Raw genomic sequence first — 17,699 nt, forward strand, 5'->3', positions numbered from 1 at the left:
AAAAAAAAAAATAGGAAGGCCAGAAATCCACTTTCAGTAGACCCTCCAACAATGAGGGCAAACATTTGGTGCCCCCAAGAAGAAGCGAATACTCTAGGACTTGCGAAGAGTTACTCGCTGCGTGCTTTTTTAAATGATTGCACTTCACAGGAAGGTCATCTGCCAAGTCTGTTTGAAGTCTCAGGACTAGAGGACTGACTCTTTAAATATCCAGAATGCACCAGCAGGTCATTTTAGCTTTCTTTTTCTTACACCATTAAAAGTGTCTCTTACATAGTCTCAGTGGAGAAACTGAGGGCTTAAGGCAGGTGCAATTTGAGGGGCGCCTGTGTGGCTCAGTCGGTTAAGCATCCAACTCTTGATGTAGGCTCAGGTCATGATCCCAGGGTCGTGGGATCGAGCCCCGTATCGGGCTCCGCGCTGCACATGAAGCCTGCTTAAGATTCTCTTTTTCCCTCCCTCTTCCCATCTCCCCTGCTTGTGCCCTCTCTTTCTCTCTAAAATAATTTTTTTTAAGGTGATGTTTGAGCCTTATGCTCTCAGTGGGCCAGAGGAGGGAAGTTCAGCAAAGCCAGCCCCGGCTGGGAAGGAGAGAAGGACCACGTTGGTATAATCAGCTTATTTGTTCACAAGAAAGAAGATCAATGCTGTGCAAATACATGGATACATAAACCTCTCATGCAGACCAGGTTCTGGGTGTATGGAAGGGAAGAGTACTGAGGGAAAGGAATCATCCTAGATCAAGACGTAGTTGACTTCAAGAGAGCACAGTTCTGGGAACACAGCTCTGTGGCCCACTCCCCCTCCATGCATTCCCTCCCCGACATGGATCACAGCAGAGCCTAGGTCCCACTTCTGTTCACTCGGGGGACCTACAGTCAACAGGCAGGGAAGAACTGCCTTGGACACCCGCAGACACTAGGCACTTAGTTTTGCAAAGAAGGGCATTAGAATGTGATCCCTCGTGGAAGGAAGGAATGACAGACAGGTGGGGCGTGGGAGAGGTCGCCATCTTTCTATCACACACCCTCCAGGAGCCTAGGGCATCCATAAATGTCACCTCAAAGACTGAGGATGGAGGGCCTCATTCCTCTGTACAATACAAGGGAAATGGGCAGCTAGACTAGGGTCATAAGGCCACAGTTCAACCTGCCATCTAAACCTTGGAGTCAAGAACTGGCTCAACTTCTTTAGAAGCCAATATGTATATTTTTGCTTGGAGAGATGAGATATCCAGAAGGGGGAGGGATGGGCTCTTTCCAACCACCTACTTTACAGATATGGGTGAGCCCAGCTACCTTCTCTGTGGGCTTGAAGGACGTATGCACAGCGGAGACTGACAGAAAGACAGACTGTTTCCCACCATCACCCATCATCCCGGTCCAGAGTGTGTATGGAGACCTGAGCTGAGGGACCTAATAGTGAGGGGCTTTCCTGTGGGTTACAAGCTGGGGCCTCCCAATGGTTCCCCTCTAACCCTGTGCCCACGCTTAGTTTACCCCAGAAGGTAACCAGGAACATACCTTGAATGTGACCATTACACTATTCACAAAAAGAGGGCAACGAGGGGCACCTGGGTGGCTCAGTTGGTTGAGTGTCAGATTTCAGCTCAGGTCATGATCTCACAGTTCATGGGTCTGAGCCCCGCATTGGGCTCTGTGCTGACAGCTCAGAGCCTGAAGCCCGCTTCGGATTCTGTGTCTCCCTCTCTCTGTGTGTCCCTCCCCCACTTGTGTCCTCTCTCTCTCTTTCTCTCTCTGAAATAAATAAACATTAAAAAAAAAAAAAAAAAGGACAAGGAACCATATTGCATCAGCTTCCACATAGTGGCTCCAAATGCTGGGGAAACTGAGGGATATATATTCAAATCTCTTGAAAATGGGCTATTTTGAGCAGTTACTCTATAACCATACACAAAAGTGCCTAACAGTAGCCTTATTTTCATCAAGGTTAACACGTAGTCCAAACAGATTTAAATTGACCATTGAAGACACTCTCTGGGGCCCGCTGCTGTCGGGCTTGAGGCTCCCCGATTGTACAAGTCTCCGTACTGCCTGCCCCCTGCTGGCGGAAGGGTTCCTGCGGCAGCTCGGTACACGGGGCCAAGAGAGGAAGCTGTGTGATGAAAGGGGTTTCTCGGGAAAAGCTCAGGGAGACAACAAGCAAAGATGTCGATGGAATCGATCTTGCTCTGAGCGGATTTCCATCCAAAATAACTTTTCAAACGTCAGCGACGCGGAGGTGGCCGCAGCCCGCAAAACTCGCAACCCCAAAGCCGATCCCGTGCCTCTCGGGACCCATAGCTAAATCACCTGCTGTCTCCAGGAGTTTGCACATCATCCAGGCCGTCACTGACGTCAGCTCGCTGGGCTTGGCTATGACGGTGTTGCCGGCAGCAATGGCCGGAGCCACCTTCCAGGTCAGCAAGTAGAGTGGCAAATTCCAGGGGCTGATCAGACCAGCTGCAAGAGGACAGAAGCACCTTCAGCAATGGCATGCCCCTCAAAGCAGGCTGGCCACACTGGGTTTCTTCACGTGGAGCTCCTCCCTCCTGCATCAAAGTGAAGCTTAATCTTCTAAAAATCCCCAATTCTGCTATTGGTAGCCACCTTCAGGAAAAGAATTCTGAAACGTATCATATGCCATTGTGCCTCTTCAAACTATAAATCGATACAATTTACTCTTTTCTTGATGTCGTAACAATTGTATTGATGAACAAACAGCAATATAAGTTCTAGGACCAAGAGGCTGTCACTTGTCACTAAACAGTTCCAGCTGTGATGAGTTTTGAGATTTATAGTCCGATGTTCACATTTTTTTAAACCTCTCTCTCCATCATCAAACTGTCTAGCTCCTACTTAAGGTTTTCCATCACTGTTTCTAATCTGTTGTGGATTAAGACATAAAGTCTCAAGCTTTTTAGAATCATTTGTAAAATAAGAACAAATCAGTAATGAGCGTGCCCTGTGGGGGCCTCCTACTAGTAAGGCCGATGAATTCTGATGCATAGACTGCGAAATCCATTTTGGCGAGCCAGGGGATTTTTTAATAAAAAATTCTCTCTAGGTTCTCACCTGTATCATGAGCAGATAGGATTGCTAAACAAGTGATAGAACCAGCATCTAGAATTTGTTCCCATGCGATACCGAAACCATGTGTAGGCTTCCAACCATAAAACACACACACACACACACACACACACACAACCTACCTTATGAATAAGTAAATGGATTCATTTTATTTTATACTCTTCCCTCAAACCTGTGCTGTGAAAGTAAACATACACTCTATATTATTATATTTCTCGTTGGAAAATCTTTTCTTTAGGGGATAACAGTATTTTTTCAGCATTGTATATCATCATGCTTCTTAGAGGAAGGTTTGAGCTTCTCCTAAATGCCTTCAAAATGTGATTTCCAAAGGGTTCAAATAATCAAAGTGGTAAAATATCCCATTTTCTTTCCTTTTAATTTATTTTATCCTGTCATAAAATGTAATAAATATGGGAGGTTGGTGGGTTTTTTCCTCGGAGGAACAGTGACATCTAGTGGATATTTTGAGACATTGCTCATATTTATATGGCCTCCAAAAGGAAGCAAGAAGCGGCCCATTCAGTCAAGGCTCACTTATCTGGCACTGTTCTAAGTGCCCTACACTTACTAATTCATTTAATCCATGTTAAAATATATAAGTATAAAATTAAACTATTCTCCCAGTTTTTCAGATAAGAATCGTGAAATATACAAATGTTAACGAAACTGACCCTGCACATATCCAAAATCCATGCTGTGAACGACAAGCCTCTCTGGAAAGAAAATTTTTTTTTTTTTTTTTTTTTTTTTTTTTTTTTTTTTTTTTTTGGTGTATGGGGGGAAAATCTTTGTACGTGAATTTCCTCTCGGTATTATTCTTTTCCTGGTAATTTCCCAGGAACGATGTTTTCGGAATAAGTGGGGAATTTGACACAAAGAAAAATAACCTCGAAATAGATTTTTGAGGCCCATTAATTTTCAGTCCAAGTAGAAGAAATCAGCTCTTTCCTTTTTCTGGGTCTGTTCCCTTCGATCGGTGCTGCAGGACCGACGGGGCGTCCCTCGGCACCAACCCAGTGCAGGCTTTCACCCAGCAGCACCTACCGATCCCCACGGGGGCCCGCAGGGTGTAGTGCAGACAGTCTACGTGGTCCATGTGTGTGCACTCTGATGTGTGGTGCAGGATGGAGGAGGCGAAGAACCGGAAGTTCTGCACAGACCGGGGGATGTCCATGGTTCTTGCCAACGTTACGGTTTTCCCTGTAACAAGTCAGCAACAGGAGGCACAGTCAGTGTAGTGGAGACACCACCGCACCTGCATCCTAACTCACGCTCACGTAGCTTGGTGTCTTCCAGCCCTGGACCCCAGCCCTTGACTACACGGACAGCTGATCATGGTTTCATAAAGCTGTGAAATAATTAGGTATGACGTTATAAGATGGGGGGGGGGGGGTAAAAAAGAGGCAAGTAATCTTTGTTTGTGGGTGGGGGGAGGGTTGAACAATTGATAGCGATCATGAATTCGCCAGATGCTACCACTCCGCTCACATCAGCTCTTTCAATTCAAAATCACCGTGCCTTGTGCAGTCTACAAAGGGGTTGGAGTAATGGGTGTTAGGACAGCTGTATCTGCACGACACCATAAAACCCCTCGGACAGACATACGCTGTACATGAAATGTCCCCCAGCACGTGGCAGAGACCTTCAGATGGGCACGTGACAGAGCGACCAATGGCATCCGGGGGTTGGCATGTGACGCTCGCTCACCATGTGCCCCATGCACCACCTAGCTCCTGGACTGAACAAAAAGAGATTCCGGACTTTTCCTTTATTCTCTTTGGCAATTCCGGGGGACTCCCCGCAGCAGGAGCACCAGCAGGAAACATCTCCTTCTTAAGGGCTTAGACTCAAGCTGCTTCCTAAGTTTAAGCTGATATATAACACACATACCATTTTAAAAGATCTTGGGTTTTCCTAACAGACGTCCCTGCAAGGATTTATGGGCATTTACTCCATTATCCACACCTCTGGGACGGTAGCTGCTTTGGGAGCGGAACGCTGACCTGTCGGACTCTTTCTGAACAACTTGACTGTAACTGCTCTTCAATTACCCGCGCTTAGAACCCCTCTGCCTAGGATTGGAGAATTGTAGGATCAGCCCTCCTCTTCCTCTCCCCCCATATCCGTGCCCTTTGCCAAGCATCTCCGCCGTGCCTTCCACCAAATGGACAAAATGTATTTGCTTTCCTGCCCTGGAACCTGGGCTCAGCTCTGACTTGCTGTGGCCATCAGAATGGGGCAGACGTGGGCCAGATGCCAGACTCCCAGGTGGTTCTGCTTTCCACCTCTACCTCTGCCATGAGAAGCGTCATGCAGGCTAGCCTGATGGGAAGAAGGTGCCCTGAGTCCCATCCATTGTGGTTAAGAGGCAAGAGGTCCCCTGCCCAACCGGAACGAGGGTGTGAATCTCCAGCGTCTGAGTAGTTGTACGGCACTTGCCATAAAGCACTGCTAAGAGGCGGCTGCACTCACCTTGGTCTCTGGATTCCGCCTGGGCCAAGTCCTCCAGGGATTTCTCCAGCAGATCTGCCAGCCGGTGCAGCACCTGTGAGCGCTCCTGGGGGCTCCTGGCCGACCAGCCGGGAAACGCTGCCCTGGCGGCCTCCACTGCGGCTTCGATCTTTGAGGAGCATCAGGAAGACAATCACCTTAGGACTGTTGCTCCTGAGGTTCGAGGAATCCAGAAACCACAGCTCCACGCATGCCTAATTTTTTTCAGCCTAGTTTCAAATATGCAACACTTGCTAGTGCCGAGTTACCTGCAAAGTGGTGTTTTTGTGACCGGTGAATCAGGGCACCACAAAAACAAAGAAGAGGGATCCGTTTTGACCAAGGTGTGCAGATGTGGCAATCAGATTATTAAAAAGAAGCTGTTTGAGGGGCGCCTGGGTGGCTCAGACGGTTAAGCACCCGACTTCGGCTCAGGTCATGATCTCGTGGTTCGTGAGTTCGAGCCCCGCATCAGGCACTGTGCTGACAGCTCGGAGGCTGGAGCCTGCTTCAGATTCTATGTCTGCCTCTCTCTCTCTGTCCCTCCCCTGCTCATGCTTGCTCTCTCTCCCTCTCTCTCTCTCTCTCAAAATTAAATAAACATTAAAAATAAAAGCCATTTTAATTTTAACAGATGCACGTTTTCAATCATGTCAAAATACACATTTTTTTAATATCATAGGAAGGGGAAACTCATCTAGACATGTAGAATCTCTAAACTTTTAATCCAGCTCCAACACATCTGAGAAAGTCTAAAATTTTGCTTGAAATCATATCTACAAGCTCTTTCCCCTCTGAATGACTAATTATAATAGCCATTTACTAATTTTTCTATATAAAGGAATGTTAGACACACAAATTATTTCATCTAACCTGTTCTAAAATTCTAAACCGTGCCTATTGCTATGCCCATTATGCAGATGAGGAAACTGAGGCACAGAGCGCTCAAGTCACTTAGCAGAGGTCACATAGCCAATAAATGGCAGTATCAGGATTCAAACCCAGATCTTTGTGGCCCCCGAGACCATGGCTGGCCTTCTGTGGCACAGCCTCAGTCCCTGCCCCTGCCGGGCTCTGCCCAGTAAAAGAGGCCTGTTGGGGAGGAGGATATCTGTGTTTGAACAGATAGTTTGGAGACCTGGTTTTGGAGCCAAATCCAAAAATATACAGGGGAAGGTACGGGCAAGGCCAATTCATGCAAGGTGAAACGGGTCTTGGGCTGCCTTTGTCTGCCCCTTAGCAAAGTCTAAGCAGTATCTTTTCCAGAGACAGCAAATCTATAGCCTGTGTCTCACCCCTCTCCCCTCTCACACACGAGAAGACTATAATAACTCACAGCGTGCTTCTACCCCTGGGCTCAGACCCAGCCTCAGAATCCTTTTCCACAGGCTTCGGGTCACCACGAGCGTCTTTCTCATGTCACATGATCTGACAATTCTGCTGCCCTCTCCCCCCAAACCTGACGTACATTCCTCCTTTGCTTTCTTTATGCAAACAGAGTCCCTCTCAGCGGGGCTGAATAAAGGATAAAATGAGTCTCGTTTTAATTATACATTTCTGGGGAAAAAAAATGGTGTTTTCATTTCAAAAGCTGAATCTCTAATGTGGACCCGCAGAAACGATGAAGGAAGAATGTGGGCACCAGAAGCTGCCGTCCGGCCGAGGCCTAGGTGCCCGCCAACAGGAGGAGGGTTCATTCCTGCTGTGGTCAATACAAAACGTCCTCTTCCTGAGGTTGTCAGTGTAAAAGCTAAGCTTTTCGCTACGCAGAGAACTCAAGTACAGTCATGTTTTCTAAGTTGTCTTAGAATACATGTGAATATAACATGAGCATACGCTAAGACTTAGGAAGCATTTACTATTTGCCAAACACTAAGGGCTTTACATATACCAGTCTGTTTAATCCTTAGAACAACACTATAAGGTGTTATTATTATCCCCATTTTACAGGTAAGGCCACTGAGGAACACGGAAGTTCAGCTCTAAGTCAAGACCACACACACTAAGTTGTGCAGCTGGTCTTTGAAGCTAGGTGGTCCGACCCCAGTCTGTGCTGATGACTGCAAAGCTATCATGTAAATGCCACCATACGTGTGTGTGTGGCCACTGATCTAAGCATCAGAGATGAGAATGTTAGCTCACTGTCTGTCATCTGTGGAATAAAGGACGATGATAAAGTCTTATTTGTAGGCTGTTACGACTCATATTGGGGATAATTCTGCTGTTAGCAAAACCAGCAGCACTTTCTGTGAGTGACTTTCTGTAAAATCGGGCATGTAGTTTGTATGTGGACCGTAGTTTTCAAGCCAGAAAAAGCTGGGATTTATGGGGATCAGAGAGAATATTTGCAGGGAAATCCAAAATGTTTATTCCTCTACCAGCAGGTGCTTCCATAGTACATTCTGTCTTCTGAAAAGGCATGAGCCGTTAGCTGCAGAAAATATTTCAACTGAATTTGTCTTATTTGTCGTTTTTAACTTCAGTTTAGAAAACACCCTGAGACCAGGAGGACTGGAAAACACAAAGCTGGATTTCCCACATCTATCCCAGGTCATTTGAAACAAACAAAATTGTGGGTTACAGTTTAACCAATAGATTAGCCAGTATTTGCAGACTTTAATCCACAAGTCTAAAGGTTTTTTTAATGAAAGACAGATTTAAAATATTATTAACAAATGAGAAATAATAGCTTAGTATAGATGAAGGCTTGTTTATATATCTTTATTAATATATGAAGGTTACAATTATCCTTTAAATAATCTAGTTCTTTGTGCCTTAAAAAATAAAATCCATTAGGCATTAGATGAGCATAGGTACATCAGCCACATTTATCACCCCAGACACATTTACATTGTCAATACAATAAGTGATAACTAATCAAATGTATCTCCACCATTTTATAAAATTTCTCAAATAAAATTAATTCAACATCAATAAAAAAATTTAATGTGTGTGTCATTAAGCACTTTGAGTAAGAAAAAGGATGGTATTAAATTTAAACACAAAACTATATGGGAATTTGATTTTGCATTTCACCATTCAAATGATCAGTTTTACTTTACCAGATATTTTAAAAACATAAGGAATTATTAAAGGATAACCTAAAATAAATCCCTGGGTTTTTACTTTTGCTTGTTTTTAGAGAAAAAAGTTTTTCAGAAAACCATGAATACAGTGGCAAGTTTAGGCAACACTTGGTAGAGAAAAGGAAACAGTAATACTGATCATTCTTAACAACTAATAGTTTTTAGTAGACACCTATTAAGGAATGTCTGAGAAATGCAGCCGTGTGTTAAGCTGCCTAGACTAATCACCTGGGCTTTGTTCCGTGCACAGATATCACCCCTTTTTTTAAAGAATATTGTTTAAGTTTATTTATTTATTTGTTGGGGGGAGGGGCTGAGAGAGAGAATCCCAGGCCGGCTCCGTGCTGTCAGCGCAGAGCCCCATGTAGGGCTCGAACCCGCGCACCGTGAGACCACCCTGAGCTAAAATCGGAAGCTTAGCCGACTGAACCACCCAGGCGTCCCAGGTAGCCCCTTTTGAAAGGTCACATGACACTGCTTCGCTTTTACCTTAGCACCTGTTTTCGCTAACCAAAAGAAACCCGAAGAGGATTTTCACTTTTAGGAAAAGAGCCATTACCATAGTCTGTACTTCTTTCCCAAAAGCAAAGTTGCATGACACGAACTTTCAGTAAGTGGAGGAGACTCTGCACTTTATGCCATTTCCACAGGTGTCGTAGGAAGGCTCTCTTTTCGGATTGCGGGGGAAACCTACATCCTAGGAGTCCGATTACAAAGCAAACCTTCCCAGAACTAAAATCTTCCTGTCCGCCGATGTTTAACAACTGGGCACCTTTTCCCAATTCCCCTTGCTCCTAGAAAAAAGTAAGTGACGTGTAATCATCAAGACATCAAGTACATTTCAGTCTCCCTAAGTGAACTACTCACCTCTTCGTTTCCACTGTCTGGCACCCTGCAGTATACTTCCCCCGTGGACGGATCATAAGAATCGATATATGAGCTACAAGGTACAAACTTTCCATTAATGAAGTTCTCCAGCGTCAGAAGTGCCTTTGTTCCGGCCATGATGGAGACAACTCCTGTCTTTCTCCCCACCGGTGAGGGAGTCTCCCTACCCTGAGTTTGCCTTGTCCTCACCTCCAGCCCCGACGTCCTCATTTACCAATCAGGGAATGTGGGAGGCGTCCTGACACTCAGGAGCCTTCCAGTCTCCCAACTCTAAGTGAAGAGAGTTCTGGAATATTTCACAGACTTCCGGTACATTTTGAGAAGGGGATAATAACCTGGTAAACTAACATCAGCTTATGTGTTCATGGCCCTTTGAAATGTCAGAAGGTATCTGTGTATCTCCTTTTATTGCATTCACACTATAAGCTTTATTGCTCAAACACTGAGGGCCAGACCCTGAAGCAAGTCCTTGACACGAATGTACTCATTTATTCCCCACAGCAACCCTATATAAAGTGTCATTAAATCCCCTCTATTGTAGAAGAAACTGAGCCTCAAAGAAGTCAATTTGTCCAAAATCGCAGTTAGTAAGGAATGACCATTAATCCATTTTTCTCCTGATCATGTTTTTCCTCCACACATCGCTGCCCTCACCCCACAGAGGTAACTGAAGACAGATACCCTCTCTCCATCACTCATCTGTGTTTCTCTTTACCTTGCCTGCCTTCTCTCTGACCGGTCCCTCCATCCCAAAACCAGCAGCTTACCAGCCAGATGTGCCATGGCAATAAAGACACAAGCCAAATATATGCATGGTGTGTGTAACACACAAGGGATTCATATCTGTGATGTGTGTAAGAATTTCTATAAATTGGTGAGGGAAATGAACAGCCCGATTGAAAAAAATAAGCAAAGGCTAAAAAAAAAAAACCCCAGATAACAACAATTCGTAGCAAAAGGGATGCGATACACGACTGGCTAATGAAGGTATGAGAGGTGCTCGGCCACACTGTTAATCAAAGGATGTGAAGGACAGAGAGATGCCCTGTCTCCCCAGTGAGAGACAGTACACATCCCCCGTGGGCAGCGTGTACTCTTCCGTGGGCTCCCACGGTGGGAGGGCTTACAACACCCCTGGGAAGGCAACCAGGCAGTTGTCAACATTTTTTTTTATATTTATTTATTTTGGGGAGACAGAGAGACAGAGCACAAGCAAGGGAGGAGCAGAGAGAGAGGGAGGCACAGAATATGCAGCAGGCTCCAGGCTCTGAGCGGTCAGCCCAGAGCCTGAGGGGCTTGAACTCACTGACCGCAAGATCATGACCTGAGCTGAAGTCTGACGCCTAACCCGCTGAGCCCCCAGGTGCCCCGGAAGCGTCAACATTTTAAATGTGCCCACTTGGAGTCTGGTAAGCCTAGGAATCTCTCTCACAGAATTTCTTGCTCTGGTGCAAGTAGCTGAGTCACAGGACATCTGTTTGTATGGTCATTTAAAAACTATGGGGCGCCTGGGTGGCTCAGTCAGTTGAGCGTCCGACTTCAGCTCAGGTCGCGATCTCACAGTTCGTGAGTTCGAGCCCCGTGTCAGGCTCTGGGCTGATGGCTCAGAGCCTGGAGGCTGCTTCTGATTCTGTGTCTCCCTCTCTCTCTGCCCCTCCCCCGTTCATGCTCTGTCTCTCTCTGTCTCAAAAATAAGTAAACATTAAAAAAATTTTAAAAAAAAAACTGTGAAAACCATAGAAATGTCTACCAACTGACGAATATGGTAATTAGTTGTGACACCCACAGTAAGGAATATTATGTAGCCATTGAAAGGATGTGGAATTAGGTGAAAAAAGAGAGCTAGTGGATAATATGTCCTATATAATCTCCTTGGATGCCTATTTGATTGAGGGGTTGGAAAGGGCAGGGGGAGTGAGGGTTTTTTCCTCTTTTTACTCCATACAGTTTTAAATTTCATGAATACTTTGTGATGAACCTTTATCAATATGCCACTTTTGTAGCTAAAATTTTGTCAAATGTGAGATATCAATATTCTAAATTCATTGGTCATTTGGGATGTTTCCTGGCTGTGCACAACCTTAGATCCTTAGGGCTTCCCTTCTCCCCCCTTGTTGGTCTCTAAATAATCTCTAAAATTCTTGCTAATCAGTGATGCAAAGTGAGAGGCTCTTCTTTCCCTAAGCTTCAGGCCTCTCTGCAGATCTAAAGGTGACCTCTGATGATGGTCTGATGAACAAAGGACCAACCTCCTGGTGTTCTCTCATTTGCAGCTCAAAGCCTCTGCAGAAACTTGGGAATTATAACTCATCTTATTTAATTTAGCCACGTTCTCGAGGCTCCTTCTCCTCACCCACTAAGAAGCAGGGAAGAAGTTTAAAGGCAAACATTTTTCTTCTCAGCCTAAAATTCTTAACGTTCCTTTTCCAGGTGACTTTTCTTTTATCTTGTGTTATTGACGTGGGGTCATTTCAAGGTGCTTCTGTTGGATACCTGGTTACATATAAATAGAAACATCCGTGCAGGGACAAATACAACACTACATGCAGCCAGCGTCCATTCCGGAACCCAGAAACCAGGGTGGGTATTTCGAAGTCTAATGCAGGGAAATGGTTACATTGTGTTGGAAGGCCGAGAGAGGGTCAGTCCGGCTGAAGCGCCCAGACAATAGTTAACATCAAAGAGCAGATGTCATGTCTGAGCCCCGGGAACACAAGAAGAGGTGGGTAGAGGGAGCTCCTGCAGGGTTGTGGCGTGGCCACAGCGGGCTGGGCCAAGGGCAGCTGGGGGCTGCAGCTCGAGCTGTCGCTGGAGAGATGCTGACAGGGCCTGGAGACAGGGAGCGTCTCTTCCCTCCCCCTCTTTCCAGGCTCTTCCTAGTGCCTCCCGTTGGCAAAAAGCCACTTGGCAAGGGATCTGAGCGATAGGGTCTGCAGACCCCAGCTGTGGCCCCACAGTTCAAAGTACCAGGGAGGGAGCCTGGAGCAGAGAGCTGGCAGGGAAATACCCAGCCCAGACAGACTTTTCTTTTTTTTTTTTTTTTATTTTTTTAATGTTTATTTTATTTTATTTTTATTTTTATGTATTTATGTATTTATTTTTTTGAGAGAGACAGAGCAGACAGACTTTTCTTAGCTTGTGTCCCTGATTCTCCCACTCAGCTTCCAGTGTCTTGTTTGCTCCTTCCGAACTTTCTAGAAGCCCACCCTTCTTTCTCCTAAGCACGTCATGCTCAAAAATATGCATCACCCTCCCTTCCCCTCCCCCACTTCACTGAGATTTCTCTCACCCAAGCTATTGAGAAAAAGATCTGATTGTGCGACAGAAACAACGGAGACTAATGTGGATTGCTTAATCAAGGTTTTTGTCTTTTTGTATAGTTTGCAATAATCCAAAAGATTCTAATTAGAGGACTACCTAAGGGAGATCTTTTAAACAGAAGGGACTTTCCAAGGACACCGGGGGGGGGGGGAATTTTCTGGAATTTTCTGACACAGAGAAGCAGAATAGTGCGAGAAGCTGGCCCCAGTACTTGTAACGTGCACTTGGTGCTTCTCAGAACTTCTCATAGAAATCGGCCCAGCTTCAGAGCAGACATGAAGTTAGCTTTAGCTGGTGCATCTTTGTGCCACTTGTCATTCAAGCTTGACCTGGTCCATTTGGGCATAGTGCCGTGGCCCTTCACTTCCCTTCTCCCTCCGTCCTAGCAGCCCCTTCCTGTCTACACGGCAAACGTTGATCCCCACGTGCCGCTCAGCCACAGGCCTGACTCTGGAACCAGAGCGCAGGTGAAGTGGGAGACACTTCCTGAGGACACGGCATTCAGCCTCACTTCGGCCTGAGCCCTAATGGGTCTTCATGCCCTTCCCTTGAAACTCAGGACCAGGGGCGCCTGGGTGGCGCAGTCGGTTAAGCGTCCGGCTTCAGCCAGGTCACGATCTCGCGGTCCGTGAGTTCGAGCCCCGCGTCAGGCTCTGGGCTGATGGCTCGGAGCCTGGAGCCTGTTTCCGATTCTGTGTCTCCCTCTCTCTCTGCCCCTCCCCCGTTCATGCTCTGTCTCTCTCTGTCCCAGAGATAAATAAAAAAAAAACGTTGAAAAAAAAAAATTTAAAAAAAAATAAAAAAAAAAGAAACTCAGGACCAATCGTCTCTTGCCTGTTTCCCTTAAGGAGACTAAAATCCGATACCCAAGCCTAGGAGTAGAGACTCTACTCCCTTGTGGTTCCACCTGCCTCACTGTACCTCTGCATGTGACCTGCTCCCAAATCCTGCGGACTGGTCCACCTGCTCTGCAGTGCTCGTCCTGCTGAGCCCAGACCCCTGGACTGCGTCCAAGTGTACTCCCATTGGCAGCAACTGCCCCCGCCGCACCCCAGCGGTTGCTCTAGCGCCAGGGCCTGCCCAGTGAGAATAGAGGACTCAAGGCTTTAAGTTCAACTGACAAAATTATGAACATGAGGTGTGCAATATTCTGAAGATCAGTAGTTCTAGAATACTTCAGAAGGCGACAGGGTAATTTTCACCTCATAGGCAACAAATTGTTCTTTTTGGAATTATTCCCTGATTTTCCACGATCCTCTCGAGTGTTTTTGGAACTCTGAACCACCCAGGTGGGCCGCAGTACCAAGAAGTAAACGGTGTGTTTGTTACGTAAGCATCTCCAGAAGCCATAGGGGAAGATACGGGTACCTTCCAGTTCTCTCTCTCACCTTCGTCTAGGGGAGACAGAGCACGAAGCAAGTCACAATGTAGTAGCGTGTGGGTACCCCGAAGGCGGGCACTATGCTTGGCAGAAACCCAGGGCGGGGAATGGAGAGCTCCACCTGAGTTCAGTGAAGGGACCAGAGGACGGGACTTTGGAGGTGGATAAGGAAGGACGGGGAGGAAGTTAACAGGCAGACAAGAAGTGGGTAATTCCAGGCAGAGGCAAGACCTGTTGAGGACCCCACCATCCTTCTGTCTCCACAAGAACCTTGACCAGAAGACACTCTCCTCTCTGCCCCCTCCTTCTCCCCTCTCCTGGTTCTGCAGCCTTTTAATGGGCTCAAGTCTCTCTACTATAATATTGTATCATGTGACTATATGGAGGAAAACAGAAGCTGATAAAGTGAAAATGTGTATCTTCTCCAGCACGAGAACACTGCTCTGAGAATCACAAAATTACACCCAGTTAATGGGGTACCGAATTGATATTACAAACGCCACACGCTACCTCCTGCCCCTATATTGGAGGCATAATTTAATTGACTTGTTTGTTCTGTTTTACACTATTATTTCTACCTATTTAAGTGGTTTCCGAGTAAGGAAAAAGTTGCGTCTGAGGGCTGAAAGCTGGCTTGGCCATCTTGGGTAGGCCATGGTGTTCTTCTATCAAACATTAACAATTCCTAAATCTCTGACATCAGACAAGGTCACTGTGATCCTGAAGTGAGATCCTATAACCGCTGAGCGAAAGGCACTGTGCAAACCATAAAAACGACTGAACGACTCCCTCCTGTGGCTAACTTGAGTGACTGCTGTTGCTTTACTTGCAGCCATTGCCCCTCCCTCAAAGGGTACCCAGTTGCAGAATTACTTCCACTTTCTGACAGCCACCAAGTCCAGAAGAAACCCTTGCTCACTCGAGCCCACCTCAAAATTACCTATGTGTGCCAAACTCTCTAACAAGCCCCTCTGTACCCCTTCTTACTCAGAAGCACCTAGTCTCCATCGTGGATGGCCTCTCTTGCTGCAGCCAGCATCGGTCATTTTGACTAGTCGTGTCCTGGTGGTCTTTGATGACACCAACAAATGATGGGCACCAACATATGCTTGATGCAGATTCTTCTACTATGACTTCCCGGAAGTTTTGAACTACATCTATGACCTGAGTATTGTATATCCTGCCTCCCCACTTCTCCACCCCCTCCCAAAAGGACTCCTTACCTTCACCTCTGAACACCACCGCCTGGGTGGCTCAGTCGGTTGAGCGTCCGACTTCGGCTCAGGTCACGATCTCGAGGTCCGTGAGCTCGAGCCCCGCATCGGGCTCTGTGCTGACAGCTCAGAGCCTGGAGCCTGTTTCGGATTCTGTGTCTCCTTCTCTCTCTGACCCTCCCCCATTCATGCTCTGTCTCTGTCTCAAAAATAAATAAACGTTAAAAAAATTTTTTTTTAAATGCATAATGAAATTAGTGGCCTACATCCCCTCTAAAAGTTTTACACATTTGGCACCTGTGTCCCTTTGTCTTCTAAAATGTGGTGCTCCACAAAAGACTGGGGTTAATTTTTCGTTTCTTTGAAGATGACATTTTTGGGGGAGGCTTGCTTTATTCCCAAGATTTGTTTTAATCTTAGAAAAGTCAACGTTTTGACAGAAAAATGTGGTTGTGATCCCTTTGTGATGTTTTGCACAAAAATGGTGTGCTCTCATCACGTGCAATCTTGGGATCTCTCTGTCCACCATTTTCATCTATCTGTGTTCTAGGAGTGGCTCCGAAGGAAAACTTACAGGTCATCAAACTTATAATGATCACCTGTTTTCAGTCTTCAGCGAGTATTTGGATGTTGCTGTTATGATTTAGGTGGGTTCCTATGCAGTCTCTTCCGGCCTATCCTGATTCCTTCCTCAACTCAGCAAAATCTCCTGCTGAGACACCATGCAGCAGTTCAAGAAAACTCGTGTTTGTTAGGATGCACCTGAAAGGTCTTTGCCTCCAGCTGCTCAGAACACTACTCTACATGTAGGGCTGATTTTTCCACAGCCCTCATGCTGTGTTTCACAATCATCTTTAAAAGAAATCTATCGGAGCCCAGTGCTAGAAAGCAAGAGTGTATTACGTGCCCTCAGCCACCTCACAGTCCATTTGCGTCCTGGTAGAATCTCTGGCAGCCAGTTGATTTCTTGTCCGCATTCTGAAACGCAAGCACATTTCAATCTCCGCAGCTCAAGAGGCTCACCCCAGGTCAGGAAAGACTCCAAAGTGGGGCTGTGGTTTAATGACAAGAGGACAGACAGAAGCAGTGCTAAAGTTTGCTTTTCTTTCTCTTTCCTTCACTATAAAAGTAGCCGTCTGCACACACAGCATTAGAATAGAAATAAAAGCTTGTAATTTTCGGTCACTACACACATAAGGAAATGGAAAGCAGTCATCTGCTGCCACCGGCATTAATTCTTGCACTCACTCAACAGTCGTACGTGCTAGGGACTGTTCCAGTTGCTGAAAAATAGTGGTAGGCAAAACAGAAAAGGTCTCTTTCCTCTTGGGACCGACATTTCAATAGGAGAAAATGACAAATTATACAAATGAAATATGAAATTGCAGCCATGAAAGGATTCCAAGGACAGGGACAAGGTCCATGAAAGCACGCAGTAATCCTATCTACTGTAATCAGAGCCCACGGGTTCCCTGGAAAGTGACAACGAGCTGGTACGCGGGAGCTGAACCTCATGTTACATGCGGTCTTTCCACCAATCCTCATCATGTAGTTATATGCCTCATCTCATCCCTAATGTTTATTTTTAAAATCTTGAATAGCTTTGGCATTTTCAAAGAACCAGACTGTAAATTATTCAACGATTCTACTTTTCCTAAGACCTCTGATACAGAAGGGCTTTCAGTGGCTCCATCAAGGGTTTCTGTTGGGTTCATCTTGCCCCTGGACCCCATCCCTCCTGTCAGCACGTTGTTCTGCTGGCTTGTGGCAGCTCTGGTCCCACTGTTAAGATGCTCATCGGTGTGGCTCTTCTTACTGGAGGTAGGTGGGTTCTAAAGAATGGTGTTCACTGTTGGTGGGATTTTAAAATGTTGCTAGTTTGGAGGCCAAAAGCTGCCCTCTTGGGTGATTTTGCCAAAGCAAAACCTGCCTCCCTCTCTCCCCCCGCCCCTCCCCGCTAATTTTTAATTTTGCAGGAGGGAGACTGTGATTTCCAAGTTGAATTACTTAGATTCAACAGAATCATAATGGCTCCCCTCCTCACCTAGTCCCTCTGCATTGTCCTTAAGGTACATTCTTGCTAGAGGCTTCCATATTAATTCTTCAGAGAACCCCCTGGGCTGGGCTGTCAGCCCTAGGAAGACCTGTGCTCCAGGGCTCTCTCCTGTGCCTAGAATATGGCAGGCTCATGTTGAGGAAGGAAGGAAGGAATGTTTTTCCATTCATG

General features: G+C 46.1%; 1 protein-coding gene across 1 annotated transcript in view; it reads right to left on the bottom strand.

Moving 5' to 3' along the window:
- ALDH8A1 (aldehyde dehydrogenase 8 family member A1) overlaps positions 1-11,109 on the bottom strand; it is a 24,792-nt gene extending 13,683 nt beyond the window's left edge. Inside the window, exons 1-4 of the mRNA XM_049654394.1 lie at positions 9,536-11,109; positions 5,565-5,712; positions 4,137-4,292; positions 2,313-2,462 (exon numbers count right to left, since the gene is read on the bottom strand). Of these exons, the coding sequence (XP_049510351.1) occupies positions 2,313-2,462; positions 4,137-4,292; positions 5,565-5,712; positions 9,536-9,766 (685 nt within the window). The 5' untranslated portion in view covers positions 9,767-11,109. The remainder of the gene's footprint in view (positions 1-2,312; positions 2,463-4,136; positions 4,293-5,564; positions 5,713-9,535) is intronic.
- Between the last annotated feature and the right edge of the window lie 6,590 nt (positions 11,110-17,699).

The sequence above is a fragment of the Panthera uncia genome (genome assembly GCF_023721935.1).
Source record: "Panthera uncia isolate 11264 chromosome B2 unlocalized genomic scaffold, Puncia_PCG_1.0 HiC_scaffold_24, whole genome shotgun sequence".
NCBI classification, from domain to species: Eukaryota; Metazoa; Chordata; class Mammalia; order Carnivora; family Felidae; genus Panthera; species Panthera uncia.